This window comes from Atractosteus spatula, chromosome 9 (assembly GCF_055471065.1).
Source record: "Atractosteus spatula isolate fAtrSpa1 chromosome 9, fAtrSpa1.hap1, whole genome shotgun sequence".
NCBI lineage: Eukaryota > Metazoa > Chordata > Actinopteri > Semionotiformes > Lepisosteidae > Atractosteus > Atractosteus spatula.
Genome location: NC_142714.1, coordinates 40,350,385 through 40,377,702, shown reverse-complemented (window position 1 = coordinate 40,377,702; position 27,318 = coordinate 40,350,385). Strand labels below are relative to the sequence as shown.

General features: G+C 38.2%; 2 protein-coding genes across 2 annotated transcripts in view; both read right to left on the bottom strand.

Annotated features, from left to right (window-relative positions):
• Positions 1 to 1,474: 1,474 nt before the first annotated feature.
• LOC148828567 (G protein-coupled receptor 183-like) lies at positions 1,475 to 9,575 on the bottom strand. Its single transcript, XM_088925314.1, has 2 exons — positions 9,553 to 9,575; positions 1,475 to 2,499 (listed from the first exon to the last, which is right to left on the bottom strand). Exon 2 carries the CDS (start codon positions 2,483 to 2,485, stop codon positions 1,475 to 1,477), a length of 1,011 nt encoding a protein of 336 aa, XP_088781440.1. The 5' UTR covers positions 2,486 to 2,499; positions 9,553 to 9,575.
• Positions 9,576 to 12,532: 2,957 nt separating this feature from the next.
• wdr44 (WD repeat domain 44) overlaps positions 12,533 to 27,318 on the bottom strand; it is a 47,821-nt gene continuing 33,035 nt past the window's right edge. The window contains exons 12-20 of the mRNA XM_088925313.1: positions 26,758 to 26,822; positions 25,898 to 26,014; positions 21,309 to 21,431; positions 20,345 to 20,536; positions 19,296 to 19,397; positions 17,629 to 17,744; positions 17,403 to 17,530; positions 16,088 to 16,222; positions 12,533 to 13,580 (exon numbers count right to left, since the gene is read on the bottom strand). Coding sequence (XP_088781439.1) covers positions 13,492 to 13,580; positions 16,088 to 16,222; positions 17,403 to 17,530; positions 17,629 to 17,744; positions 19,296 to 19,397; positions 20,345 to 20,536; positions 21,309 to 21,431; positions 25,898 to 26,014; positions 26,758 to 26,822 — 1,067 coding nt within the window. The 3' untranslated portion in view covers positions 12,533 to 13,491. The remainder of the gene's footprint in view (positions 13,581 to 16,087; positions 16,223 to 17,402; positions 17,531 to 17,628; positions 17,745 to 19,295; positions 19,398 to 20,344; positions 20,537 to 21,308; positions 21,432 to 25,897; positions 26,015 to 26,757; positions 26,823 to 27,318) is intronic.

Here is a 27,318-nt window from a genome sequence, read left to right as displayed (position 1 = left end):
GTTTAAAGAAAAAATACACACCAGTATTCCACTTTTTTCCTAAACATTTACATGTTAACTTACATGTGGTTATTTCGTGCTCCTTCTGACCATATTAAGTTTATATACTTTGTGTAAGGTACTAATGTTTTAACCTTTTCTGCAAATACGCTCGTTATTGGAGTAAACAAAAGCATACTTTTAGAATTTGATTAATAGGGAATATAATATGGAATCACGTATCTAAAGAAATTAATAACGAACAACATTATTGTTGTTATCACTTTATGAACAACATCTTGCATCCATTCCTCCATCCACTAATTAGTGCAACTGAGTAGATGCAGCGAGGATCTTATAGGAATCTCTCTCTAATCACAAGATTCAAGTGTTGAACTGACGTTTGTAATGATGTAAACCCAACAGAACTCTGTGAGATGGGATGGGCTCTCGTGTTTCACAGCAACATCCTCGAATACAGATTGTCACACAGCTGCTGGCCTTGAAGAATCATGGGACAGATCTCCCATAAGCACTTGTGAGATGTCCGTTATGGTTGGTGTCAGGTATAAATGAGTCATGTGTATCCAATAATAGGTGTTAGAGAACAAAGGGTCCTGGAACACGTATTGCTGAGCCTTAGAGATTGTAGTGCATGACATACAGTATGTTAAATTACAGCCAATCCACACCAACCAGCCACCTGAGAACTGTTGTTGCTCCCTCTGCTTATTGCCTTGTTAAGCTGAACCAAGTACTGTTATTTGTCCTATGAGGCTCTCGGGCATCATAAAATGATTTCACTGACAGAATTGCATTTTTTGTGTGACTCAGGATACAATACATGACACATTCAAAACAGACCACATCCCCTCATTCTCCATTCTAACAAGCAGGGCCAGCAGAGGTGAGAACACATGGATGCTGCACATTAACTTTATTGAAACCACAGCTATAAGCTGTAAGAGCTGGTATGGTACATCTGGCCCCAGCCATACTATTATTGTTTCTAGATAAAAAAGCTACACCTTCTCTGCACTAAAATGTTCTGTATTTAATTGGAAGTATTAGCACAACATTGCACATCAGCACAAAACAGTCTTAGTATAATAATATGGCTTTTTATTATTTGACAAGCAGTGACTTTGCAACGTATTACAATACTTATGTATATTATGCAATAGGTTTTTTTCTTACAAAATTTCTTACAGTACTTCGTATTTATTTGGCAACTCTGTAATGTGTCAGCACTGTAAAACACACACTCAATTTTGATAAGCTGATGTTGGTTTTGTTACTACACTTTTTTATTACACTGCAACAATAATGTATACTGCTAATAATAATATTCTGACAATAATGTATATATAATATATATAATACATGTGTGCATTTTGTTATTTCCTTTAATATATAGATATAATAGATATTCAAATCTCTCAATATGTTAAACAGCTTCCTCTTCTGGGAAAAAGTCTTAATTTCTAATCAAAATTTAATCTGTTCCAGAAGAGCTGGTCTTTGATGATGATGATGGATTATCAATTACCCTGCGAGTCTGGCATTTAAAAGCAAAGAGCCTATGATTCTTGAATGCTGAGAAGTAGATGAAGGGATCGAAGAAGAAGCTCAGGTTCATCACAGATATTGTACTTTGCAGGTACAGCTTGAAACTCTGATGGGTGTCACAGGCAACAGGTCCCCTAAGTACTTTTACCATGTGCTGGGCCAGATTAACATGGTAAGGGGTGTAACAGAGGCAGAATCCGAGCAGCACCACTAAAATGATTCGGAGAGACTTTCTGTGGAATCTGCCAGGCTTATTCCTTACGGGATTTTTCCAAAACATCTGGCACACTTTCACCCCCACACACCAGTAACAGAAAAACAGGATGAGGAGAGGCAAACAATATGACACCAAGCATGAAATCAGCACTTTTCCAGGTAAGCCAGGGTTGTTTTGAAGAGTGGAGTACTCCATGCACAGTTCATCAGTGCCGTTTTTGACATACAGGTTAGGCAGGAACATAGTGATGCTGTTCACAGCACAGGTAAAGATCCAGACGAAGATACAGATCCCTTTAGCGAACGACACATTCCTGAAGCGCTGCAATGTAATTGGATGCATCACAGCAATGTAGCGGTCAACACTGAGACACACCATGAAGTTTATGCCCGAGTAGATGTTGAGGTAAAAGAGATACCCAGATATTCTACACACAGCTTCACCGAGCTTCCACCGGAACCCCATGGCAAAATAAACTATTCTCAGTGGCAAAAGAAAGGCAAAGAAAAAATCAGCCATAGTTAGGTTGATGAGGTAAAGCAGCGAGGATGTGATCTTCTCCTTTCTTTTGTGGATGCTGTACAATGCCAGACCATTCAGAGATACTCCAGCAATGCAAATAACAGTGTAAAATATACTGAACCAGACTGAGAACTCCTTCTTGTACTGGTAAGGAGGGCATGAGGTGTTGCTGAACATCATCTGTTCTGAGAGCTCCATTGTATGTCACAGCTCTATAAAACAAAAACTATATCAGTGTATGACAGTATACGTTTTACTTGAAAAAAGGGTGTATACAGTATTAAAAAACTTGCTCAACTTTTCTTAACTTCAAATAAGCTCCAGGTAATTAAATAAAAACAATCAGTTATTAAATGTACCTTACACCATCTGTAAAAGCTATATCTCTGGGGCAGAAGACATGAAAGTACTAATTAACTTTATAATCACATTTCTTGCTGATCATTTTTCATATACAGTAATAAAACATAGCATGTTACTAAACTTTCAAAGTATATTTACTGCATTTTAGATACAAAATCCAGCAAATCATACAAACAGGTACAGTAACTAGATCCCTGATGGCCGTAGATGCTTAGCAAATGAGACTATCTGCGTGTTATGAATATACTGGTATGAAAACAAAGGGAAAACCAAATTCCTGACTAAATCAAGTTTATCTTATAAGGAAACACGAACTAAAGTCCTCTCTCCAAAAAATATTTCAAGCCATTTAATCACTGCTTCTTCCAGTTCAGGCTTGAGGGGGGCCGGAGGCAAGGCAAGCAACAGGCGCAAGGGTAGGACACACCCTGGATAGGACACCAGTCCATGGCAGGACACACACAGACACAGACACACAGCCAGTCCCACCGGGGCCAGTTTTCCCAGAAACCAACTAACCTTCCAGTATGTGTTTGGCACATGGGGAGAACATACAAACTACAGTACATGCAGATAACATCCCAGGTCCAGGACTGAACACAGGACTCCTGTGCTGTGAGGCAGCAATACTAACCACTGCAATCCTGCCCAAAATGTGCTGTAAATTGTTGTTTTACATCTTGGACAAAATCAGCTTTTACAATATATCTTTGTTGTGAGTACTGTTTACACAGTCTCCACAAGTGATTTCTACTGTTATAACAACTTCGACTGTTTTTAGTACAGAGTATTGTGGCTCAGAAGAACCTAAGTTTGTTATTTAGTACTATTAAATCCACATTGTTCAAATTCTCCACATACTTTATCACAACAACTCAAGGTAAAAAAAAAATACAAGTAGTCAACATAAAATGTTGCATAACTAATTCATTACATTTACCATCCACATCTAAGGGACTTATTGTCAGGTGTTTCATGTCATTAACACCTGCTTTTCCTCTCTGTTAAACTAAAAGACTATGACATACACTGCAAAATGCGCATCTACAGTAACAGTATCAACCATTCTGATAAATATTCCAGAAGGAACCTGGAAAAGCAACAGTTCCAAAGGGAATTGTGTGGTGGTAGGTTATTTTAATACAATGTTGTTGAAATATGTTGAAACAGAATTTCAACAGGTCATTTTTCAGTTATTTTGTGGAAGATAACGTTTGCGAAGCCTCCATCAGATTGAATGGAAACATTACTTCACCATAAGCCTTCATCATAACCCCTTAGTCAACTGCTGAAGGCAAAATATAAAATTAAAAATAACACATTTCTAAGTGAGAGGCCCTTTGAATTTTACTGTGCTCTTTGAAAAGATTTAGAGATGTAAAGCATCGCTCCAATCTCTTTTTTAACCCCAGTATGTAACAAAAAAAAGTGTTTCCCCACAGGATTTAATTTAGTATTAAAACAATTTAACCAATCTTAAGCACAAACAAATAATAATAATATATATAAGACTTTCTATGTATATGAAGTATACCCAGACCAAACTAAGCAAGTTTCTAAGAGCACACCTTTGAAACATATAAGAATGAGTTAAGTTGGTTATTTATTTTCTTAGGCATACAATAAAATCTTCCTTAAAGTTTTAAGACCCATTAACATTAATATACAGTATATATATATTAATAGATTTATTCTATATTATTCCAACTTAAATGCATTTCTTAAGCATTAAATTAAAGGTAATCACTCACATTTTCCTCCTACTTAAAAGTGGCGGATTGTCTTCAGCTCTTAATTATTACAGTTCTATAAAATGAATGGATATGGCAATGTGTTACAGTATGTCTGAAGTATTTCTGATCCTTTGCAGTCTTTTTCATGCACATTGAATCTTCTATGACTCCTCCCATAGAACACATTAGCCAGCCCACCTATCATCTTTGAAAAGGAGTTGAAAAATAAATTCAGTAGTAGCTTCCTCCTAAAAAGTACTTAAATGGCCCTCTCTGAATATTATGAAAACTTCTACTTTTAAACAAAACAAGAACCTAAAGCAGTAGGATATGTGTTGGGAAAAGACAACATCCCATATTATTAATTCCAAAATTAATCTCTAGCAAGCAAAATGCTGAAAAAAGACTGTGTGATGCTGTTTTCACTTTGTGTAGTTTTGTTTTCTATTAGATTTGATATAATTGGTGTTTTAATGCATTTTCTCTGAGATTAATTTGTAAAACTATATTAAAATAAAGTCAGACTTTGATATCCAGAGCTAATGATTCAAATGAGTACAACCAGTGTCTTCTGAATGGCTGCCTTTTCGACAGGGAAAAAGAAGCCCAGAACCATTACACAGCTAAATTTTATCTGTAATTATTATATTGAAATAGTTTTGTAGATGTATAGCAAAACGAACAATATGAATATTAAAGTGACCAAAGCAAAAATGAAAAAAGGATGTTAGGAAAGTTTTAAAATCCCTGAATCTGCTACATAAAGTAATATCCAGGAGTAGATATCATGACAGGCTAGACTCTCTGACAACAACAAAAGAGTTGCACACATTTGTACAAGACACAGTGCAAGCATACAAAAACCATCGTCATAGGAAAATAACTTCTAAGCACGTTATGCTAAAATACGGTTATAAAAAGTTACAGAAAATGATGCCCAGGCAAATCAGAATTAGAGAATCAGCCACATGAAGAACAAATTGATTTGCATCAAGGGCACTATAATAGTTTCCGAAAAATGGCAGAGCCAGCCAAAGGGAATAGTTCTGTGTAAAACCAGCCGTTCCAAGAAATTAGTTCACATTATACTGTATACAGTACGTAGCCATATACAGTACAGTATGTGTCCATTGCATTATTAAAAACTAGATAATATAAATACAGAGAAGTCTCCACCATTTAGGTGCCATAGTATAGTTGTCAGTGCAAAAAAAACCAACTTCACTGCTCAGGCTGAAAGGGGCTTTGATTCCTTTTCCAGGACCTCTGTTGATCCATTTTTTAACCACTGTGTCCAATACAGGGTCACGGGGAAGCTGGACCCTTTTCCTGGTGGGTAAGGCCACAAAGTGGGAAACACCCTGATTGGGACACCAGTCCACACACAGGCACACTCACACAAGGGGCCAAGTTTTCTACAGTAGAACCTGATTAGCCTAACAATTCAGCTCTATCTTGAACTGTGAGAGGAAACCAAAAAAGCTGGAAGAAACCCACACAGACGCAGGGAGAACATACAAACTCCACGCAGATAGCACCCTAGGAATTCCCCAGCACTGCGAGGCAGCGATGCTGACCACTGAGCCACCAGCCGCCCTTCCAGGACTTTGTGAATACAGACACAGACAAATCAAGAGACAAAACACAACCTTTCTCCATTTTGTACACTTGAGTCCTGTTCAGCATGTCTTTGTGCATTACAGTTGCTGTCCCATTTTGTCATTTCCAAAGGGAAATTCTCTTTACAAGGTCTTTTGCATTAACCATTTTGCATGTTTGCACTTGTTGTATTTGAAAACTCTCCTTTGCTCTCCTATATTTGATAATCTTTCGCTGTTACTGGTGCAAGTTTTCAATTTGTTGGTCTGAAACACAGAGAGTGCAGACAGAACCTTTGCTACAGTACAGAGTACTCAGTTTCGTTTGTGGCTTCACAGGTTTTGCCTGGTCATCTTTTTTTTACCTCTGTTTTTAACAGCAATCTTTACAGCTAGGGAGCTGTGCAATTTTCCTGTTACAGTATGTTTTGTATTTAAGGGTTATTAGCTACAATCATAAACAGGCCATTCAGACAACAATGAATTTCACATCCAAAGGCTATCCCGAGTTACTGTTATTAAGAACTTTTTTTCAGTTGTTAAGAGTCCCACAGACACATTGTTTTGTAATTGAAACACTAATATGGACAAATGTCCCAATATTACTCAACGAAGCTGGATTTTGCATGCTTTTCTCATCCTCAGTCTGGGAATGCTTTACATACTGTAGCTTGCAATGGTTGTCTCATCTGTTTGCATTGCTTCAGCCATGTTGTAATCTTCACAAGATTCCTAAATACCCCTGGAAATCAATACTATTGGTACAAATTCCTCTAGGACCTTCAATGAAATAGTGCATTATTTTGTGGCAATTATACAAAACGGGAGTCACCTAGACCAGTCCCTCCATCATAGTGTGTATTTATCCTGCGAGCAGTCTTGACATATTGTTTGCACCTATCTTTCCACCTGCTGTCTATTCTGCAGGATGGAAATCTAGTAACCCCACCCCCCTCACTTTTTTCTCCATATCACAAACCGTTAAATGCACGAAGTCAGATGTTTGCTTGGTTTTTTTCTTCTGAGACCCAGCAGCTCCATTTCATCTGTTCCTCAAGCCTTCCTGTCTGGCCCCCGGCTGTGTAGTGAGAACCTGACCTTCTAGAAGCTTTTCTGTTGTGCCATTCAGAGGCCACATTATTTGTATACTTTTCTCGCCAGTCAAAGATCTTTCCACAGTTATCTCCCAGCAGTGATTCCAGTTCCTGAGACACAAAAGCATGCATCAGCCAGTGGCTCTCCTACAAAATACCTTTGATCTAGGTGATTTGGTCAACTAAACATTTTTCAATGCTGCAGATCTGTCTTTTATTTCAGAGTTGAGGCTTACCTTACTCATTTGAATTGCACCTTATTATTTATGCAATTGTTTTAATTGCACAGATTAATTTTTAGCTTTGCATTTCACTGTGTAGGTCATTTAGTTGGATATGTTTAGCGGTATCAACTTTTTAAATATGTATTTACTTTTGCTTAAGCCTGTATCATTCATCGAGAAGTGCACGCAGATCTCTTTCCAGCAGACACATTTGTCTGACTTCAAGCACAGCTCCTTGCTTTTCATATTTGTGGTTTGTTGCCAATGCTGAGAATAGAGCTCTTATCACATTTCATAAGCAGCACTCATGAACCACAGAACTACAGTCAAAGTTGGTCAAACACAGGAAAATAATCTAATAATACTAATGTTTTTTAATATACTGCATAATTGACTTGTACAGGTGTTTAGCTAGAAAACTGGAAACCAGGTCCCATAAAGTAAATAAATATATTTTAGATTTGTATTTGCAATTTTTGCCGACCTTGTTCACCTATAAAAGTGCTCGATTGACCATTCAGGCTTTGAATATTTACTTAAAATATGTTTACATCTGTAATTCAACAAATCCTTTTACAAGGCACTGTAGTTAAAGGTTTAAAGTTTTAATTGAGCAGAGTTGCGTTAAAATTGTATGATGCACTGGTAAAACCTTTTTTTGAATATGTGTAATATTCAAGAACATACTTTTATAAATGAGAAGAGGTGTCATTTGGTTGCTAATAGCTAATACATCTAAGGATCTCACCTGCCCAAGTCTCAAAGGTTGTCAGCTTTGCAATGAATCAGTTGGTAGAATGTCAAGATGAGCCTAAATGCGTTCTCTTTTTTCTCTTTTCTTTCTTATGGCCTTGTTCCTTTCCAAAGGTTGTTGGGACATGTCTAATCTTTTTCTGTATGTGACTGAGAAAGGAGACCCAGGTGTTGCTACTGTAGTTACTTTGGATACGGCAGATATACTTTACTCCCATCACACTCCAATAACATCTTGCTGGGAATAAGATGGAAGGACATGTATTTCCACAAGAGCCCTGTATCAGCTGATGATCTTTGTGGGATTTTGAGCATCAACCGATAGATAGAGCATCAGAGGATAGTCTGTGCAAAAGTGAAAGATGTGAAAGATGCCCATTTTGGATTCTGTGAGGGGGAGACTTGCTCTGATTACAGTTTGCTACAGAAAGAGCAGTTCTTGTTACTTACAGGTACAGTATGTTTGTTTTTTTTAATACCAGACTCTCTGACATCAAACTTTCGAGATTCCGAATGACGATACTCTATGGCCTAGCTCTTTTTACATACAGCTGGCCATTAAGTTCACCACCTGCCTCCGATATCATACTATCTCTGTTTGATAATCCTTGGAATCTTAAAGACACATAAGCCCAGGAGCATTTATTACTTCCAGCTGTCTGAAAATCATTTGGTAGGAAAAAACAAATCATATGAATCATATTAATCATAGAAAGTTTATTTTCATGTTTCCAATACTTTGTTTTGTTACTTTCTTTAGTCACGTTCATTATTGTTACAATACATACCTGGATTCACATCCTTGTGGCAGAAGGAAAATCTGAATAACAGGTGAAACCACTATTGCAGATTGTGGCTTGTGTGACAGTGCAGGAATCACAAAATGTCACAGATATATAGTGAGCACCACATGCCAACCCTGTTGCTGACTACACCACCAATCAATTTAAAGGTGCTAGGACCCTTCTCCTCGTATCTCCCAGAACTACCAGCACAAGACAGTTGTCCTAAATAAGTGCCATTCATACTGTACATACATTTTCTAACTGCTTCTTCCAATTTAAGGTCATGGAGGAGCTGGAGCCTAACCTGGCAAGCAATGGGTGCAGGGCAGGATACACCCTGGATTGGACATCAGTCCATCGCAGGGCAGACTCAGACATGCACACAGTCACATCAGGGCCAATTTTCCCAGATGCAAGTTAACCAAACAGTATATTTTTGGCCTGTGGGAGGAAAAAAAAAAGCACAGGAAGGAAACATGGGGAGAGCATACAAACGCCACACAGATAGCACCCCAGGTTCGGAACTGAATCCAGGGCAGCAAAACTAGCCCCCGTGCCTCTGTACTGCCCGTTGCCTTATTTTATTCCTCTTAATATATTACAATGTATCACTATCTACACCTAAATAGAGCACAAAACGTAGTCTCAAGGGACACGCACAACAACAGACAAAACAACAGAAGTCCCTAAAGAAAAATCCCATACCGTTACTCACCATTACCGAAATCATCACTGTCCTGTATCCTGGCCCACAACCTGCCGCCACACCGAAGGAGGAACAAAACTCCTTGCAGGCCTTTGAATGCCCTGAGCATCCACTTCAGTCCCGACAGTAGGAAAACAATATGTCGCACTGTATTCTCCTACCCTGTGTGTCTCTACAACAAACACAGGGTAGGGAGAGGAGGGCGATGCCTGATCTTTCCTCTGCTGCTCTGTTTTGAGTCAGTCCCCTCCAGCTCTCAGTCCTCTCTTCTGTCCAGTTCTTCTCCACACTGCCTGAGAATTCTATCCCCTCTTTTTCTGGCCAGAGCTCCAGGAGTAGAATGAGGGCTGGGAGTGATCACCAGGAGCAGGCAGACCTCGTGAGTGCACCTGACTGAGGAACTGTCTGTATGTGGTTGACCAGCTATCGCAGCCCCTTCGTACTTTTTCTCTTGTCCCCCCCTCTCAGTCCCCCCTGTCCCAGGTCTGATTTAACCTGTTCAACGCCGCTGCCCACAAGCTAATGTACGGTAATTAATGGGTGTCTAGGAAAACAGTGCGTCGTTCAGTCTTTGTTGCTTGTCACCTGCCATACTTTTTGTGCAGGGAAGGTATGGAGACCTTGATTTAAAAAGGAAAGCAGGCATCCTGACAGAAACACTGGCCATTATATGCACACTTAAAGTTCACAGAGTGGCTTGAGGGCTACTTGCATATTGACAACAGTGTGAGAAGAAATGCAATGGAAAAGCTCTGATATACTGTATATATACTGACAAGTATATATATATATAAAAATATATACTTGTCAGGGTTTGTAGCACATTCTGTGAATGTGGGCTGATGTATTTTAGTTCATAGTGTAACTGTGAAGCATCTAGAACTTTAGTGTCATAAAAATGTATGACTTGTAGTGGATAGATATCGCACTCCACCGGATGAGGTGGCAAGGAAGCCAACAGGGTTAAGCCTGCACTGGTGCTGCACAGCCTGTCCTCGACTGAAACTACTTGCAGTGCCTTTTTGTGCACAAGGATGAGGTTATTGTGGTCAGTCACACACAAAAAAAATGAAAGAAGTTGATGCAAACAAAAATATTGATGCTACAACATGGCAGGGCTGTTTTATCACTTCAAATGCAAGCACCCTGCCTCTCCTCCTGGCTGACCCTTCCGCAACATTAAACTAGTACAAGACGTGGAAAAACATGCCGTGAATAGTCGGCTCAGCAGGCCCTCAGCTTTTGAAAAAAATGTTCTCCTGCTGTTTTTAGTAATTTCACATACTGTAGATAAGGTTATTTATTATCATTTATTTTGAAGATGAAAAAGTATAACTTGCCAAATGTCTCATAGCAAGGTTAATGTAAAATAATCCAAGGGTGTCGTGTTAAGAAATGCAATTATCTAAGTTCAAAATCAAAGTTCAGAAACTTTATTTTGGCACTGTACTGTACATATAAATAGTTCAGAAGATACACCATGTAGTCAACCTGCAGCCTCATATCATCCGAGATCGGTTTGCCTAGAGAACACTCTTAAATCACTTTGGCAGCACGAAAAAAAAACTCTCTGCACTGAAAGGCAGCAGTGCTCACCGCTGCTTCAGCATGCCACCAAAACTGATATCAGAAACAAAATTATCATCGGTTCTCCTAGAACCCAGGTTTGGGGAGCAGGTCATTCATTATACAGAAGACAAGCTTCACAGTGGACGTGAATAATCTTTTGACATTTTCTGTCTCCAGAGACAAGCCCACTGCTGTGTACTGTACTTTAGAGTATTATCACATGGTAGACAATTCAATCTTAATTGAGGTTTTCCTTAGTCGTTTTAGTTTATTCAGCAGAGCTGCCTGTCATTTGACTGACTTCATTCCTAGCGAGCCTCGTGTGTTCTGGTTTGTGTTCCACCCAAGCTCTCAGATGCAGTAGTGTGTTTAACGATTCAAAGAATAACATCCTGGAACTTTAACAGTCCAGATTTGGCCTGAATAATGGGGTTGGCAGCCCCACCTCACCTCATATTTCACCTCTGTGAGATAAGCTTCTTGGTACGCACTTACAAGACATTGACCCAAAGCTCTTAATAGAGTACAGTACGTAGAAAACAAGAGGAACAGGGTGATCGGGTTGCCACCTGTCCTCCCATCTCTTGCTTACTAAACATGAGCATTATAAAAAACGCTGAGTTGAAAACCATTGGTGTGGATACCTTAACTTTTCCAACAAAGTAACCCATCTCACCCTGCAACTCGAAACTAACAACTCCCTGAAGCTAAGCAGGTGTGAGCCTGGCCAGTACCTGGGTGGGAGACCTCCTGGGAAAAAATAAGGTTGCTGCTTGAAGAGGTTAGTGGGACCAGTGGGGAGTGCAGTTTGTGTGGGTCCTAATGCCCCAGTATAGTCATGGGGACACTATACTGTAAAAAAAAAAAAAAAGGATGTGACATAAAACTGAGGTCCTGATTCTCTGTGGTCATTAAAAAAAATCCAGAGTTTTTCTCAGCGAGTTACCTCAATATCTTGGCCAGATCTCCTTTACCTTTCATGACCTCCTAATAATCCCATGCATCAATTGGCTTCATTACTGTTCTCCTCCCCACTGGTGTCTGGTAAACATAGAGGTGCACTCTGAGGGCTGTCACATCATCCAGCTGGGTGCTCCAAATTGGTGGTGGTGGAGGGGAGTCCCCATTACCTGTAAAGCGCTTTGAGTGGAGTGTCCAGAACAGCACACTACATAAAATAAGGAATTACTATTAAAATTCTAGAATATGCACCTACAAAAGTGAAAAGGTTGGGTTTGCAATGACCCCTTTTACTTACATGGACTATACAGTATTTGTAGTTATTTATCTTCACTAAGTTCTCAAACATTTTGTTTGTACAACAGTAGAATATTAGTGTAATTTCTTTTGCATACATTATATTTTATATAAGAGAGAAAAATTATCTTAGGAGAAAGAATACAGCAAAGAATGCAGCAACTGATTTGGTGACCATTTTTATTTTTGAATTGTGCTAAATTCAAACATTGCTTACCATCAATAACAATTTCCAGGACGGTGGCCGAAAACTGTTACGTCATTGGTGTTTAGACTGAACTATTTACACAGAGTGCCCTTAGCTGAAGCCATTACTAACAACAGTAAGAATAAACAATTATAAAAAAAATCATAAGAGTTCATCTTTACAATTTTGAAATAAACACTAATACATTACACAAATTAAAGATTTTAACCAACAGAATTCAGCTGGTGCGAGTACTGTAAGATTGAACACATCAGTGATCTCTCCCGGATAGAGATGTTAACAACAAACGAAAAAAGGAACCAAAAACATACTGTATGCGTTATGTTAAGCTGAGACTACACGATGAATCAAGTGATCAGTTTCTGCTGCATTTTATTCCAGTGAGAAAATGTATACTGATCCAGTATAACCTGATTTTTAATTAATATCCTAATTTTATTGAGACGTTTATTTTTTTTTTTGTGGTACTTATGCCTAAATCCTATCAGGTTTCATACGTTAATATTAATTGACCTCAGTAATTCCCATCCATTTGCATTTACACATTTGCTCAAGGTAATGCCTTTCTCTGGGCCAGTAATCAAGAAAGGCAAATTAACCAGTTCTTCATCTTTCCATGTTTGTATTCCAGTCTTGAATTCTTTTCCTACATACCTGTACAGCTCTAATTATGTTGCCAAACAGGACATCTGTTTTCCTGTATTCCCACATTTTGTACTGAACACTCCCTCACAACAGTGTTCTTCAATGGATGTGACATTAATTAGTAAACAGTGTAACACTTTGCTTAATACTCCACATGGTTCGTCACATAGTAACTGTACATTAGGCTTCTTCACTGGGGAATACTGTAGAAAAGAGGAATCCTATCTGTTTTGCAGGGGGGACGGTGGTGGGTGGGTGAGTTTCGGTACTCAGATTTTTTTCCTGTTCACGAACACCTTTATTGCACCAGTGAAATCTGCAGACAGCAGCACCTCAGTGTGGTCTGTTTTTAGAGCACCTAAAAGATAAGGGAAAAAAATACCATGCTACAGGCAAATACGAATATAGCAGTTCCACATTATATTATTCCAGTATTATCTTGCATGTTTAATTTAAAAGTGACCCCATAATCGACAAAAATAAGTAATACATTTACACTACAGCCCTTTTTGTTCCTGTAGAGCTTTAGAGGTGAGAAACCCACTTTATCCACCTCTGAAGTGTGTCATACAGCAGCCATCACCCATCAACATCTCAGCTATATGGTAAATATTTGCCAAGGCAGACTGTGAAACCCTGAACTGACACTTGGATTTGAGATAGCATTAGGAGGTGTTTAATGATCACGTGTAGTCAGATGTCTGAAAAACAGTGTCCCCTGCCATCATGCTGATTACAGCTCTGTGAAAAGACAGACATCCACTGGTTCACTAACAGCACTTCCAGAAGCACACTGTTACCCATTATCATCTGCCTGCCTGAGTTTGACCCAGAATGCAGGATGAAAGCAGTGTAGCATTTCATTTTGCTCTCCCATACTAAACTTTGTTTGCTGTGTTATTAGCTAATAAGAAGATGGAATTAAGCTTCATTTGCTTGCTCCACCAAATGCATATCCACACTTTACCACAGGTATATCCATGAAATGGAAAACAGGATACTTGACAGAGCCACATACACATACAGTACAGTATTGCAAACTGAAAGGGAAATCTCAGGTATAATGATGTCAGATTGCGTTAACATAGAATACTTCGGCATTTCTGGTATCCGGTTTTATTATTTTGTTGTTTACTTTGTGAACTGCATTAAATGCATGTCATCTAAGTTATATTTTACCCTCCTGATGCACACAACGTTTTCTCAACAACAATGAGCCACCTTCATATCACTGCCTTCAGCTTGAGCACATAAAATCTGCTTGCCGCTTGTGAGACCCCTAAGCTCTGCTGGTGCGGAGTAAAAGGTTTTCTATCGTACTTAGATATAAGAAGTCATCAGACCGGAAAGATGCACGGTGTTTTCCAAAGATCTGACATCAGTAGCTGATTGGGCAGTATGTACGTCGGAATAATGAAATGCGCATTTGAAATGGCACTGGCGATTTCAGAAGAGTGTTGGTAAAGAGACCTAAAAGACTTGAGAAGAGTGTTGAAGTGTAATATGGGCCCAGCTTTGCCTCAGATTGATGCTGGATTCTCTGGAAAAGTGACAATAGAACTGAAATTCCTGCCAGATAAGTTGGAAATCTGTTGTGGAAATCTAAAATGCTGATAGTTGTATGAGAATGCCTTTTATTCTCCTTTTACGAGAAAAGGTTTCCAAATTTCAGAGAAAATATGTTTTTAAGTATACATCCTTATTATACAGGTTTTTAAATATTTTTTCATTATAGTATATGAAAACATTTCACATTTTCAGTATATAAAAATGTTGTGTATATCGGGAGTTTAAAAAGATAACTCAGATAAGACAGCTTTGCTTGTGAAAGCAAGTGGAAGTACCCCTGTGTTTGTTGGTTTTCATTCCAGGTCAGCTCTCACCTACTGTACTTAACTGAAAGACTGAAAGTTGAACTAATAACCTTATCAGACCATATGTGTTATTTTATTAAGCTCATTACAGTACAGCCCTTATTGTTCAAAACGTCCCTGAAGTGCTTTAGAAGTAAGAAAGTCACTTTATCCACCCCTGAACTGTATCGTAAGGTTCCTCTTCTGTATTTTTAGCATGACTGAAATGTCTTTTCTAGAAATATCATGGAACAAGAAGACTAATCATCCAAACGCTTTCATGAAAACCAACACAGTAGTACTTCCACCTGTTTTCACAAGCAAGGCTGTCTTATACTGTGAAATGTTATCATATACTGTACTGTATGTACTGCAGTAATGGCTGCTGTATGATGCAGCTCAGGGGTGGATAAAGTGTATTCTGTACCTCTAAAGCACTTCACGAACCTTTTGAACAAAAAGGGAAAAGACTGTACTGTGAATACTATTTTGGTAGGTTATGGGGTCATTTTTGAATTAAACATGGAAGATCAAGATGCGGTCACAAAATTCCAGGTAGGCAGAGGTCTTCAGCTGTTGAAAGACTTGTTAAAAAATAAAGTATTTCTAAAGGAAATCATTCATATAAGGGTTCTGTTAAGTAATTTTAAAATAGTGACACATTTCACGGTTTTTTCTTTTCTGCATTATTTTTAGCATGTACTTCCTTTTTTGTATTTTTAGCCCGACTGAAATGTTTCTTTTCCAGAAAAGTCACACCAATAAGACACATCACCCAAACACCATCTTGACATTTTTAGATTTTGATCTTTGCCAGCTCTTGAAACCTTCTACAGATCTGAATAATGGATGTTCATATGTAAAATGGTTTTGTTTTGTTCTCTAAAAAAAAAGAATAAAAAAATAAAATAAAAAAAAGAAACCTTCTACAGATCAAATGCACTGCAACTGAACGTCGCTTAGAAACGTGCCGACACACCACGCACTAGCACCACCGGATTCTCAGACTTACCTGAAGGGATGCTTTCGTTTTCAGCTGTTTCTGCATTTTTGCACTCTCCCTCTGGTCTTTCTGTGGCCACATCTGGTGACACGATCAAGCTGGGGTTTGGTGCAAAGATAGCTGATGTCACTACTGCATTGTGGGCTGCAGAGAAGATCAAGACAAAAATGTTAATTTTTGCTATTCACTTATTCTGGGCTGCTCTGGCTTACTCTCTCTTTTAACGTCTATGTGTTACCCAAAGGGTAATCCTCGTGACATCACACAAAAAGGCAGCCATGTGTCCATTTCTGTTCCTGTTTGACTCTGGGAGCTCTAGGATCTATCACAGACTTTGATCAAAGACACTAGGGAATGCATTATTCCCAGGATAGCTTGGCAGCTTGTTCTTCACATCCTACACTATTTGCATTATACTGGACAGTATATATTTTCTGTAAGATTTGCATCTGCTTGTGCCTTATCAGACTGAAGGGACTTGTTTGAACTGATCTGTACCTACACAATTGTTTTTTTTCTTTTATGAATTCTACATTACATAATGATTTAAGGTTTACAATTAAAAATAAGCTAAGCATATTAAGCAGTGATAAACTGATTTACTGCATTTAAGCCTCTTAATATGTTTTATGGACCTGCACAAATAGCAAAAGCAATGGTTTTCAGAAGATAAAGTTCTATACGGGACTGAGTGATGTCACTTACCAAAAGGTTCAAATATTGGGAATTTATATGTTTAAAAATGTTCTTGAACTGCCAGTTTGACTCCAAGTCATCTGACTGGCTGAGTGTGACTAGGAATGCCCAAGTGATTGTGCACAATTGGCTTAATGCTGCAAGGGGTCTAGCAGGCTATAATCACCCCAGATTTCACTGCAACAGCATCTGTCAGATGCCTTCTGGTTTCTAGTGATATTAATGAGATGCACCTCAACTCCAATCAGGACTAATTCTCCTACCAGTCACTTGAAGGGATGTCATACAGATTTTTTAAATGCTCTGGGACAAACGTCCTATAGGTCAAGCAATCAAAACATGAAAGTGAAACACCAAAATCACTTGGTTACTTCATGTGCTCAGTAGCTGCAGGGGGTGACTGGATTCTCTTGTATGTGTATGTGGATTCAACTGGGAACCAGAAACACCATCAAGGAAAAAGTCATGACCTCTCAGGAAAATTTCCATACTCACATTAAATCTAGTCAGCATTTAAAAAATGGGCAATATTTAAGTAAAGTATATTGGGCAGTGACCTTATCTTATTACTGACATATGCTAAATAAATAGCATACTTATGTCATTAAATAGAAAATACTTTAATTACCTTTGATTCCCTCCCAGAAGTCATTGCGATCTCGCCGGACAGAGGTAAATTTACTCAAGTCATGGTATGTACTCCAAATGTATACATATTTATCCTCAGAGCCACTGATTATGAATGAATAGTCATGACTAAAAGAAGAAAGGAAAAGGTTGGAGATTGGTTTCATGAGTGGCTAATAGTCATACAAACAAAAACAAGGTAGGTTTTGAAGATTAATCCACCTTACCTGAAACTGGCTTTGATTTGACTGCTACTGTTGACATACCCCTTGTATTTCATGGAGAGAGACAGATCCCTTAGGTCATACAGGCGGATTCTGGAATCATTTGAGGTCACTAAAATCTAAGGGGCACAAGAATATACAGTTCTATAACACATTGTATACTTATACAGCTCTAATATACTTCTTCCATTTCTGAGGGCACGTGCAGTTAGAATGCTCTCTGCTGCTGCATGCGTCATTTTTCCCTACACCCGGTCTGTGGCTCACCAGATGAAACACCTAAAGACTACCATAAAAGGCAGCTTCAGCTTGTGTCATCACAAGACTCACAGCCTGGAGGGGAGGGGGAGGCAACCACTGGTCCTTGTTCCCCCAGAGATTATTTTCTGTCTTTGCAAATCGTTTTTTTAATCTGTGCCTGAAGATGAATATACATATCTAGCCTGTTAAGAACTTTATAGCAACTCACTGTGAAAGGTGCTATCATAAATAATGTGATTGCATTACCTCACTAATAAATAAAGCAGCAACAGAGTTTTTCTAATACCAAATAACGCACAAGCTGGGGATAGCAACAGATTTAGGGGGTATTTTAGATGATGTATCCTTATTAGACAAATATATTTCAACATTAAAATTTCTCAGGTTAAACTAAATATACATCTCTCGATGGTAAATAGGTGCTGCATGTATTAGGCTCTTGTTAGATACTCCTCTCCTGGAACTGTTGACACAGTTAATACTGTACTAAATGCTTTTATTTCCTCATCAATACATATTCCTTGTTTTTTTCTCTTCAGTGCATTGACATGCTCACTAATTCTCCAACTATGACAAGGTAGTGGGGGAGCTGAAGTCTATCCCATCAAGCAATGGGTGCAAGCAGGGCCGGATATTGGTTTTTCGTAGGCCCCAGTCACTTTCATTCCGAAATGTGCAAGTAAACGTAACTGAATTACGTCGATCGACATGATGCCCTTTAAACTATTCTAATGCTAAACCACGTGATTGATGGAGCGACCATCCCTTCGATACTTCTCGTTTCTAGAACAGCCGCTAGATAGCGTATGATTATTGATTAGGAGCACCCAGAGTCGATCGCAAGCATGCGTTTCAGCTCGTTTTTTTTCATTAGTCGCTAGTGTTTCTCTCCTTCGTAGGCTCTAGTAGGCCCTGTAGGCACAGTGCCTAATGGGAAATCCGGGACTTTGGGCGCGAGAGAGGATACACCCCGGACAGGAAGCCAGCCCATCTGATGGCACACACAGACACAAACATTCACTCAAACTGGTGGGAGGAAACCAGAGAACCCGGAAAAAACCCACACAAACTTGGGGAGAACATACAAACTCAATGCAGATACAGTAGCATCCCGAGAACTGAACCCAGGGCCCCAGTGCTGCAAGGTAGCAATACTAACCACTGCGCCACTGTGCTCCTCAACTCTAATCCAATTTGCCTTAAACTACATTTTTGTGTAGGCTGTAAATCCTCCGCTGTTTTACTGCAAGCTTTTGTAACAGTATGGAGTACTGTAATTTAGATTTTTTTGGACTGAAGAGGGTGTTGTCATTTAAAGAAAACACTAAATAACATGTTTTAATCTCCATTTTCTTGGCCATCCGCTTTCACATTCCCAGCAGAGTTGACAAATAAAACTGAAACAATACCTTGTTCTCTCCAGGTAATGGCTCAATACCAGTGATTTTTCTGCCCACTCGGTTTCTTCCTCTTGTAGATCTTACATGAATCTGAGTGTGGTATTTAAGATGCTGAAAAACACAGGCCACTCATTAAATGGAAAGCAATTTCATACTTTTTAATACAGAGCTGTTTCAGAGAACAATAATGCATTGCTCACTTCTTTTAGATATAGTTTAATTTATTTTTTAAATGACCATGTTATATGGCACAAAACTGAAAAGTGAGAAACTGATATTTCGGACACTTAAAAGCATGGTCCGCAAACATGAAAAAGGATCTGGTCAACAGTGATGTACAAACGTGGAAAGAAGAAAGAAGAAGACAAAAAGGGAAAAGCCCTTCTTTACACGAGGGTTGTGGGTATCGGGGAAAAATCTACCCTGACATGTTGTTAAAACCAATATTTGTTCCAATAAAGATCAGCTGGATGATATCATCTACTCGCAACCAAAAATGCTAGATCAGCCAAATGACCTCTCACTTATATCCTGTCTTTTGATGAGACAAGCCATGGTATGTTCTCCAGCTTTCTTGTTGCAACAAGTGGAGGAACAACTGAATCTAAAAGTGTCAATGAACACTTAATACTCCTGAACTCATATTACAATATTGCCTCCATATCCTCATGATCTTTCTAGGTGAACGTTTTAGTCTGTTTATTCCACCTATTATCCAGAGACTTCAGTTATTTGATAATGCAGGTTCCTACCAAAAACACATAAGCAGTGTAGATGACTGCTCATGATGTCAAATTAACAAAGGGTTTTTCAACAGCAGCCCACAAACGTAAAAGGACAGAAATACTTTAACGCTCAATGCCTAACGATTTTCTAAATCTAGGTTTACATAATTTTTAAAATGAAATTTCAATTCGAGTTCACAGTTTCCATGTTCGACATAACTGTACATGAGATGGATTTGTCATCTTTACATTTCTCTTTTCCCAGTTTCACCGGTGACGTTGTTCTTTTAAGGCCTCCTGGTTTTTGAAAATGCGTCCTGTTAGTAACTTTACCTCTGTGTCGTAAAATATGCATCTTCCGTCATACGTCCCAATGACAGCGTACTTTCCGTTCTGACAGAAGTTGGCAGCTGTGATTAGCCTGGTCTGACCGTCCACCTCGTTCCACAGTGCCACCTTCTTGTCAGGAATATTCCACAGACGGAGCTTCCCATCCAGAGACCCACTCAAGAAGTACCGGTCATCCTTTCAGAGGAAGGACATAATACATATTGCATCACACAACTGTGAAACTTTAACTGTCCCAGTTGCAAGATATCCCAAGATAGGTGAAACTTTATTTCTGTACAGGTTATACTTTCTGTGCAACATACACTATGAATGTCAACATAATGTCTTCATAAAATACACATAAATGTCAAACTAGCTATGGAAAACCCACCACTCATTTATAGAAATCAACTTAAACTCTTATTCTAAATTAAAGGTATAGAGCAAATATACACCAGAAGCCAATTCTTACATTTATTTCTCAGTTTCATAACGGAAAGTGGAAGGATCCCAGGTAAAATGTATTTGTGAAATGAGACACAGACTTTGAATACTCCTAATTCAAACTTCAGTCCCAGCCTCAAACCTAGGCTGACTGACATTCCTGTGGTTTTATAGATCTCTAATTCCTTCATCACTAAAATCTTAATACTGAAGATAATTTTAACCAACTAAGTCTGAAAATTCAATTAATAAAATGTTCATATTAAACAAAAACCAAAAGCTCTCTAGGACCTGAGCTTCTACAGCATCAATGATATTAGTTCACCTGTGACAGACACATAATCAAAAGAGATCATGTCTCTTCAAGCATGTATAAGTTCCAGAAGCAAAAGCAAATGTATGAAACGGACACAGGGAATATGAAACTGTTTCAAAACTAAAATGGATTAACTAACACAAATTTATTTATCAGTTGTGGTTTAATTATATGGAAGCAATTAATGTTTTGAGGTGAAATACTTACTCTTGGATGAAACGCAATAGCAGTGACAAAGTCTATGTGCTGAAAGCAGCACAAGCATTCTCTCCTCGATATGTGCCACAATCTCACCGTCTTGTCCATCGATGATGAGAGCAAGAAATAGTTCTGAGGAAAAAACAATACAGTAAAAAAAAATAAGCAGGAAACATTTATTTTACAGGTCTTGTCCAAACAGACAAATTAACACATAAATGGTTGGAAGCTCGAGAAGTATTATTTTAGCAAACACGTATATAGCACAGCTAGCTTTAATAGCAAGGGATTTTCAAACAGAATTTCTTAATACACAGTTGGATAATGCTTTGGAAACAAGTTGTTGAGGTCATTACAGAATGATCTGTACAGGAAAAAAATGCTTCATTGCCACAAACAGCTGTTGACAAAGGGGTGAGATAAGTTATGGCAGGTCACTACCACAGATTATAATAATTTGCTAAAATCCTTTGTTCATACTGAATACATTTTTCTCTTGCTCCTAGATAAGCTAGGCCACCGTGACAAATTCCATCTTATTAAAAGCAGCTATAGAAATACTTGTTTTATTAACACTGTACGGTGTAAGTTCAATCACACCAGTGCGGGTACTGTTAAAGTGCACTTAAGTTCAGAGAAAACTGTAAATACTGTATTTCTACATTCATTCCCTTTTCCATTGTGAAATTCATGCAATAGGCATAAAGATGTAGATGGAAAGGAGAAAGATTTTGGAAAATCTTTTCCAGATCCATGCCCTGCACATACACATGATTTTGGGGCATCTTTTCAGGGAAAAAAAGCTTGCATTTGTTTCTAGGACTTTCATATTTTGAAAATGTACAGAAAAAAAACGATATACGAACCTGCAGCCAATGAAAATACATTTCCAAGTTTAGTTTTTTATCTGATCTTGAACATGAGCTACAGTGTGTGTATATAACAGTATATGCAATTTGTGAAATAATATCCATATTCTTGATTGTCAACCAATCTGTCCCATGTGTGATAAATGGATACGTCAGGACACAAATAAGGGTTTGGGGGGGAAACAATTGGACACACTAGCGTGCAGATGTGTAGCATGCATTTCATCTCTGCTGACAAGCATTGTTATTATTAAGTAGCAGCCCATTAAAATAATTTTCTTAATCACATAACCAAGCAGTTTAGCGAGCACAGTATTTTTAGAAGAAATTTGCAGTCATCCAATATTCAATGTCCCTGCGTGAAAAAAAAATGTTTCCAGAGAGGAATCATATTGAATAATCATAACCATTTCTTTATTTCAGGAATATAGATAACAATTCAAGGTTGTTTTGATGCAAAATTATCGGAGCAGATGTAATGCAAAGGACAAATGTCCTCGTCTGTGCTCTCACATGCAAAGAAGACTGAGCTAACTGTGCCATCTGGCCCAGACTGGACAGCTACAAAATCAACTTTTGCCATGAGCAGGCTCAATTCCAAGATCAACAGAAACCTGATTAGTGGAACACTTGGTTCACATTAGGTGCGTCACCGATTACTTAAGGAGCAGACACTCCATTCTGTCTAATCAGTGATTAAGTCAAAACTACCACTTTGATAACTGGGGCTGCAAAGTCCAAGATAAAGTTAACAAAGGCTGCAGAAGCTACCGGCAATTGGAGGTAACTTATTCACGGTAAATCTACAGTACCTTTGGATTTTGGTAAAATGACATTACATGTTCTGAAACTCATCCTCTGTAGGGCTTTAGTATACTTACGCAATAGGGTAGATATTGTGTTCCTTTTTGACGAGGCTCTTTATCACCTGATTAACCACACCATAACTGGCTAATGAGGCCAAGGAACAACACCCATGCTACAAGGAAATTGGATCTCTGTATCCAAGTGTTATGCGTCATCCACAACAGCAGATACTGTCCCATTTAAAAAACACAGAAACACCATGCATCTTTCTGCTACACGTTCTTTCACCAAGTCTGTCGGACTGTCTGCCATCTGATCCAAGATGGATGACAAATTACTGAGGGCAGCACACAGATAGTCCTTCCCCAACCTTCACTAGCGCCCGACTTGAGTCTTCAGCCTTTTTTATTCGGCAGATTCTTCAGCTAAAGGGTTTATTGCTGCACGTCACAAAATTGCAATATGGTCTAGCAATCAAGCAATGGCAACGTTGATTCGACATCTTCATACATAGAAAGGTGAGAAAAAATATTGCATGTGGATGTGACAGAGGAATTTGATGCACCTGATTCCAGTTAAGATTGTTTGTAAGTAGGTAGAGAGCACAGGAGAAGGTACTGTATCTCCTGGTAAGATCAAGTTTGAGTAGCAGCAACTGTAACAGTATTGTTGGATCAGTGCTTGCTCAATTCAAAAATGACTAAACTTATACTGTAATATCATGAAGGCATACAGTGATCGGGTTATTTTTAGGGGTGTAAGGGGAGGAGCAGGGTTTGCTTTTTTTACCAATACATTTCATGACCCCCAAAAAGCTCAGTATCCAGAGGTTACTTACTGTACATTGGTTACATTGGGTAAGGAAGAGGGAACTCTCAGGAGCAGGGAGTAACTGCCGACTCAGCCTGAAGGAACCTTATACAGTTTTGGTTGACAAAAGAGGAAACTGGGCAGACAAAGTGGGTTGCGGACCAAATGAGGGTGTGAAGGACTTCATTACAGTTGCCTCACCCCCAGCCCCAAGATTCCCAGTAAGGTTACATTCCACTCTGGAGTATAAACAGTGAAAGGCCTGACTATCAGATGGTTAATGTGGGTAAAATGTTCTCCACTATACTAACAGTTAAGGGTACACTAGAAATCTGAAATACAGTGGTCCTTCCTTCGCTACACTGAAAGACACTTTAAATATATTTTGCTTTTGTATTGTTTAATCAGGCTGCTTTCTATTAAGGTGCAATCAATAGCTGTAAGGCTATTTTTGTAAATAAAGGCAAACGTCTTTAAATCGAAAAGAAACGTACTTTCCTCCAAAGGTTCAATTACATTTTTAAATTGCTGTTCTTTGTGTAGACGGAGTTAAGGGCCTTTCTATTGAGACAGGAATATCTCAGTCTTTGATACAATAAAAAGGAGATGGCTGAAATTCACAGGCTTTGTGAAAGATAGGACCAAGGATCAAAGCGTGAATTTGCACAAAAAAGGACTATGTTGTAGCCACAACCACTTATTGTCAACCAAATTAAAAAGTAAATGAATATAAATCTAACCAGAAACTTTCACAAAAAACAGAATCCTACATAAGATACTTAGCATTACTCTTTGTTTTATCAGCACATTACCAGCTTTTCTAATTATGCCTTCAAGATATATTTGTTTTTGAATAGTAACTACTCAGTGACACAAAAATGTGTTTTGAAATGACACTGGAAATGGAAAATAAGCACTTTGTTCATTATTTTTCTTAAGGCATTTTTCCTTTTTACTTAACAGGACAAACATATAGGAGACTTGTTTCTGAATGTATTGTTTGGGTTTGTTTTTTTTAAAAGCAACTTTGTTTATTTTAGGAACAAACAAAGGTTTATTCCATGCTGACAAGAGAAGAAAATATTACTTAATTTCAGCATGTTTTACCAGCTCAACAATTGTATAATGAAATATATGAAAATGACAACAAAAGCATGAGTTCATATTGCATATTAATATGGAAATGTCTCTGCAATGTCAGAACTTGCCGTTTGGCTTCAGGCAAGTTTTTCAAGCTAATTCCACTTTGTTTAACTAGTTGAACCAATGGGAGTAAGCAGACCTGACTAGAAGTACATGATCGTATTTGTCACCAATTGCGTCACCTTTGTAAGCTGGAAACAGCACAATACTCCAACTGGACAAAACCTTTTAAGGTTTGGTAGGAAGTGTAACATATATATCATAATTAAGTTTAACTGAGCCAACAAGTGTCCACGGAGTGCCACAGGAGTCACTTGGTAGCTCATGGTTTACAGTTGAATCATTCTTTTAAATTATTTAAAATGTTATATATAAACAAAAATATTTAAAAGCAAGCAGTTTTAGCATTCAAATGTACAAAAGCCTAAGAGTGTGACCTTTCCTGTCAAATCGGCTTTTTACATGTCACACTCTTGCACATTTTTTTGTGGGTGTCTGACCAGATGTATGTTGCAAAACAAGTACATGTTGTTTTATAAAACTAGCACAGAGCACACAAAACTAATTTACAATGATTTTTTTTCTTCTGAATTTAAGGGATATCAATTTCAAACTCCAGAAATGTAATAATGATTTGATCAATCATTCCAGAGATCAGAGGTATTTCTACGATTGTATATTTGAGAAGTCGCTGAGTGAACATGTACTGAGGATGTAATACCCACAATGCCATGAGTGGTAAGTCAGCCCCTTCAAAAGATAGGGCTATCTTGGAAACAATAAACTATTTTAAAGATCTTGTAATTATTTAAGACTACAGTTCCAAAAAATAATTTTAATTTTAAAAAACTATGGTATTCTGTATCAACCGCAACACCTTTTTTCCACAAATTGTCACCTCTGGAAAATCATATTGCAACACAAACATAGTGATCATGAGAAGTGTCATGCTGTTGTGTGACCTTTTACCTTTGACCAGGAGAGGTCAAGCAGGTCTGCAGTGTGCCCCTTGTATTTGCAGAATGGGAGTTGCCTGAAGGGAACGTTCTTATCTTCAAGATCTGGATCCTCAGGGGTGCTGTTAACCTAGGTTTCAATACAAGCAGGCTAAGATTAATTATCTAATATTCACTCATATCTTTTAATATGATCATAATGCACTTGGAAAGGAAAAAAGAGCAAGAGAATTTTATGCCTTTACAACCATGTATAAATATATAACATCTTAAAGGCAAGACTACTTACTATTCATGTATTCCAACTACTTCATTTAATGTTTTTTTAAATTATTGCCGATAAAGATATGCTATTAGGAAAATTATTTTACATCTTGTTTTATACTACCAACTTCAATATGGACAGCAATTGACCAAACATTTAAATAGCAACACATGCACACATACACTCACAGGCCAAAATATTAGATACACTCTAGACTGTGTTGGTGTCAGTCATATGAATACTCTAAGGGATAAGCCAAAGAAAAGGTATAGTAGGAAAGAATAGTTAACTACTGTGCTTTTATTCTCCGACACAAGCCATAGCTGTCCTTGTTGTCTTAGATCTACACACAGCTTTCAACACCAGTGATCAGAGAGAAATAGACTTCCATCATCTACCCAAGACAGAACAGGACAGGACAGATCTGATCCTACTGAAAATTAGAAGAACGTGCAGTTTAGTCCCATACCCACTATCCTCATTACAACCTCAACTGAAGGTGATCCTGCTGAGAAGATAGGAGTGAATTGGTCCGTGCGCAAGTCCAACAAGTTCTTGTTGACAGAGGGTCTGACATTTTGAATATACTGTAAATGCACTTAACTTACTCCAGTTTCTGTATCTGATTTTGAAGAACTTAAGCTTTCTTGAGATGGTGAAGGAGACACACGACCTAAGAAAGAGCAAAGTGGAAGATCATTTGTTAAATTCATCAAATGTTTTTAGTGAAAGGGTAACTGAGAAAAAAATATTTTTTTTCCTCAGAATTCAGACAACAAACTGATAGAAAGCTGTGGAATTTCTTGATTTTCAGTTTGACCTAAAGGCATCACACACTCCCTCTTTTCTTTCTCCCCTGTCTCAAGATGGACAATTTTCACTCCATATGTTTGTATCCACCACTGCACAGCCTTGCAAAACTCTCCACATTTAATCATTTGTCTTTTTCTAGACAGTCAGAAAAATGTGCACAAATGATGTTCTCCTTACTGGCTAAAATCAATATAGTTCTCTAAATCCATGTTTCTCAACTCCCAGTTCAGCAGATCAGTACAGGTCCCTGCTGAGTTCTTCAAGACCGAGCCAAAGAGGCAGGGTATTTAAGCTTTTTTTTTCTTCTACAGTTACATTTTTAGCCCATGATTTAGACTTAATAGGGCCAGAGCTAG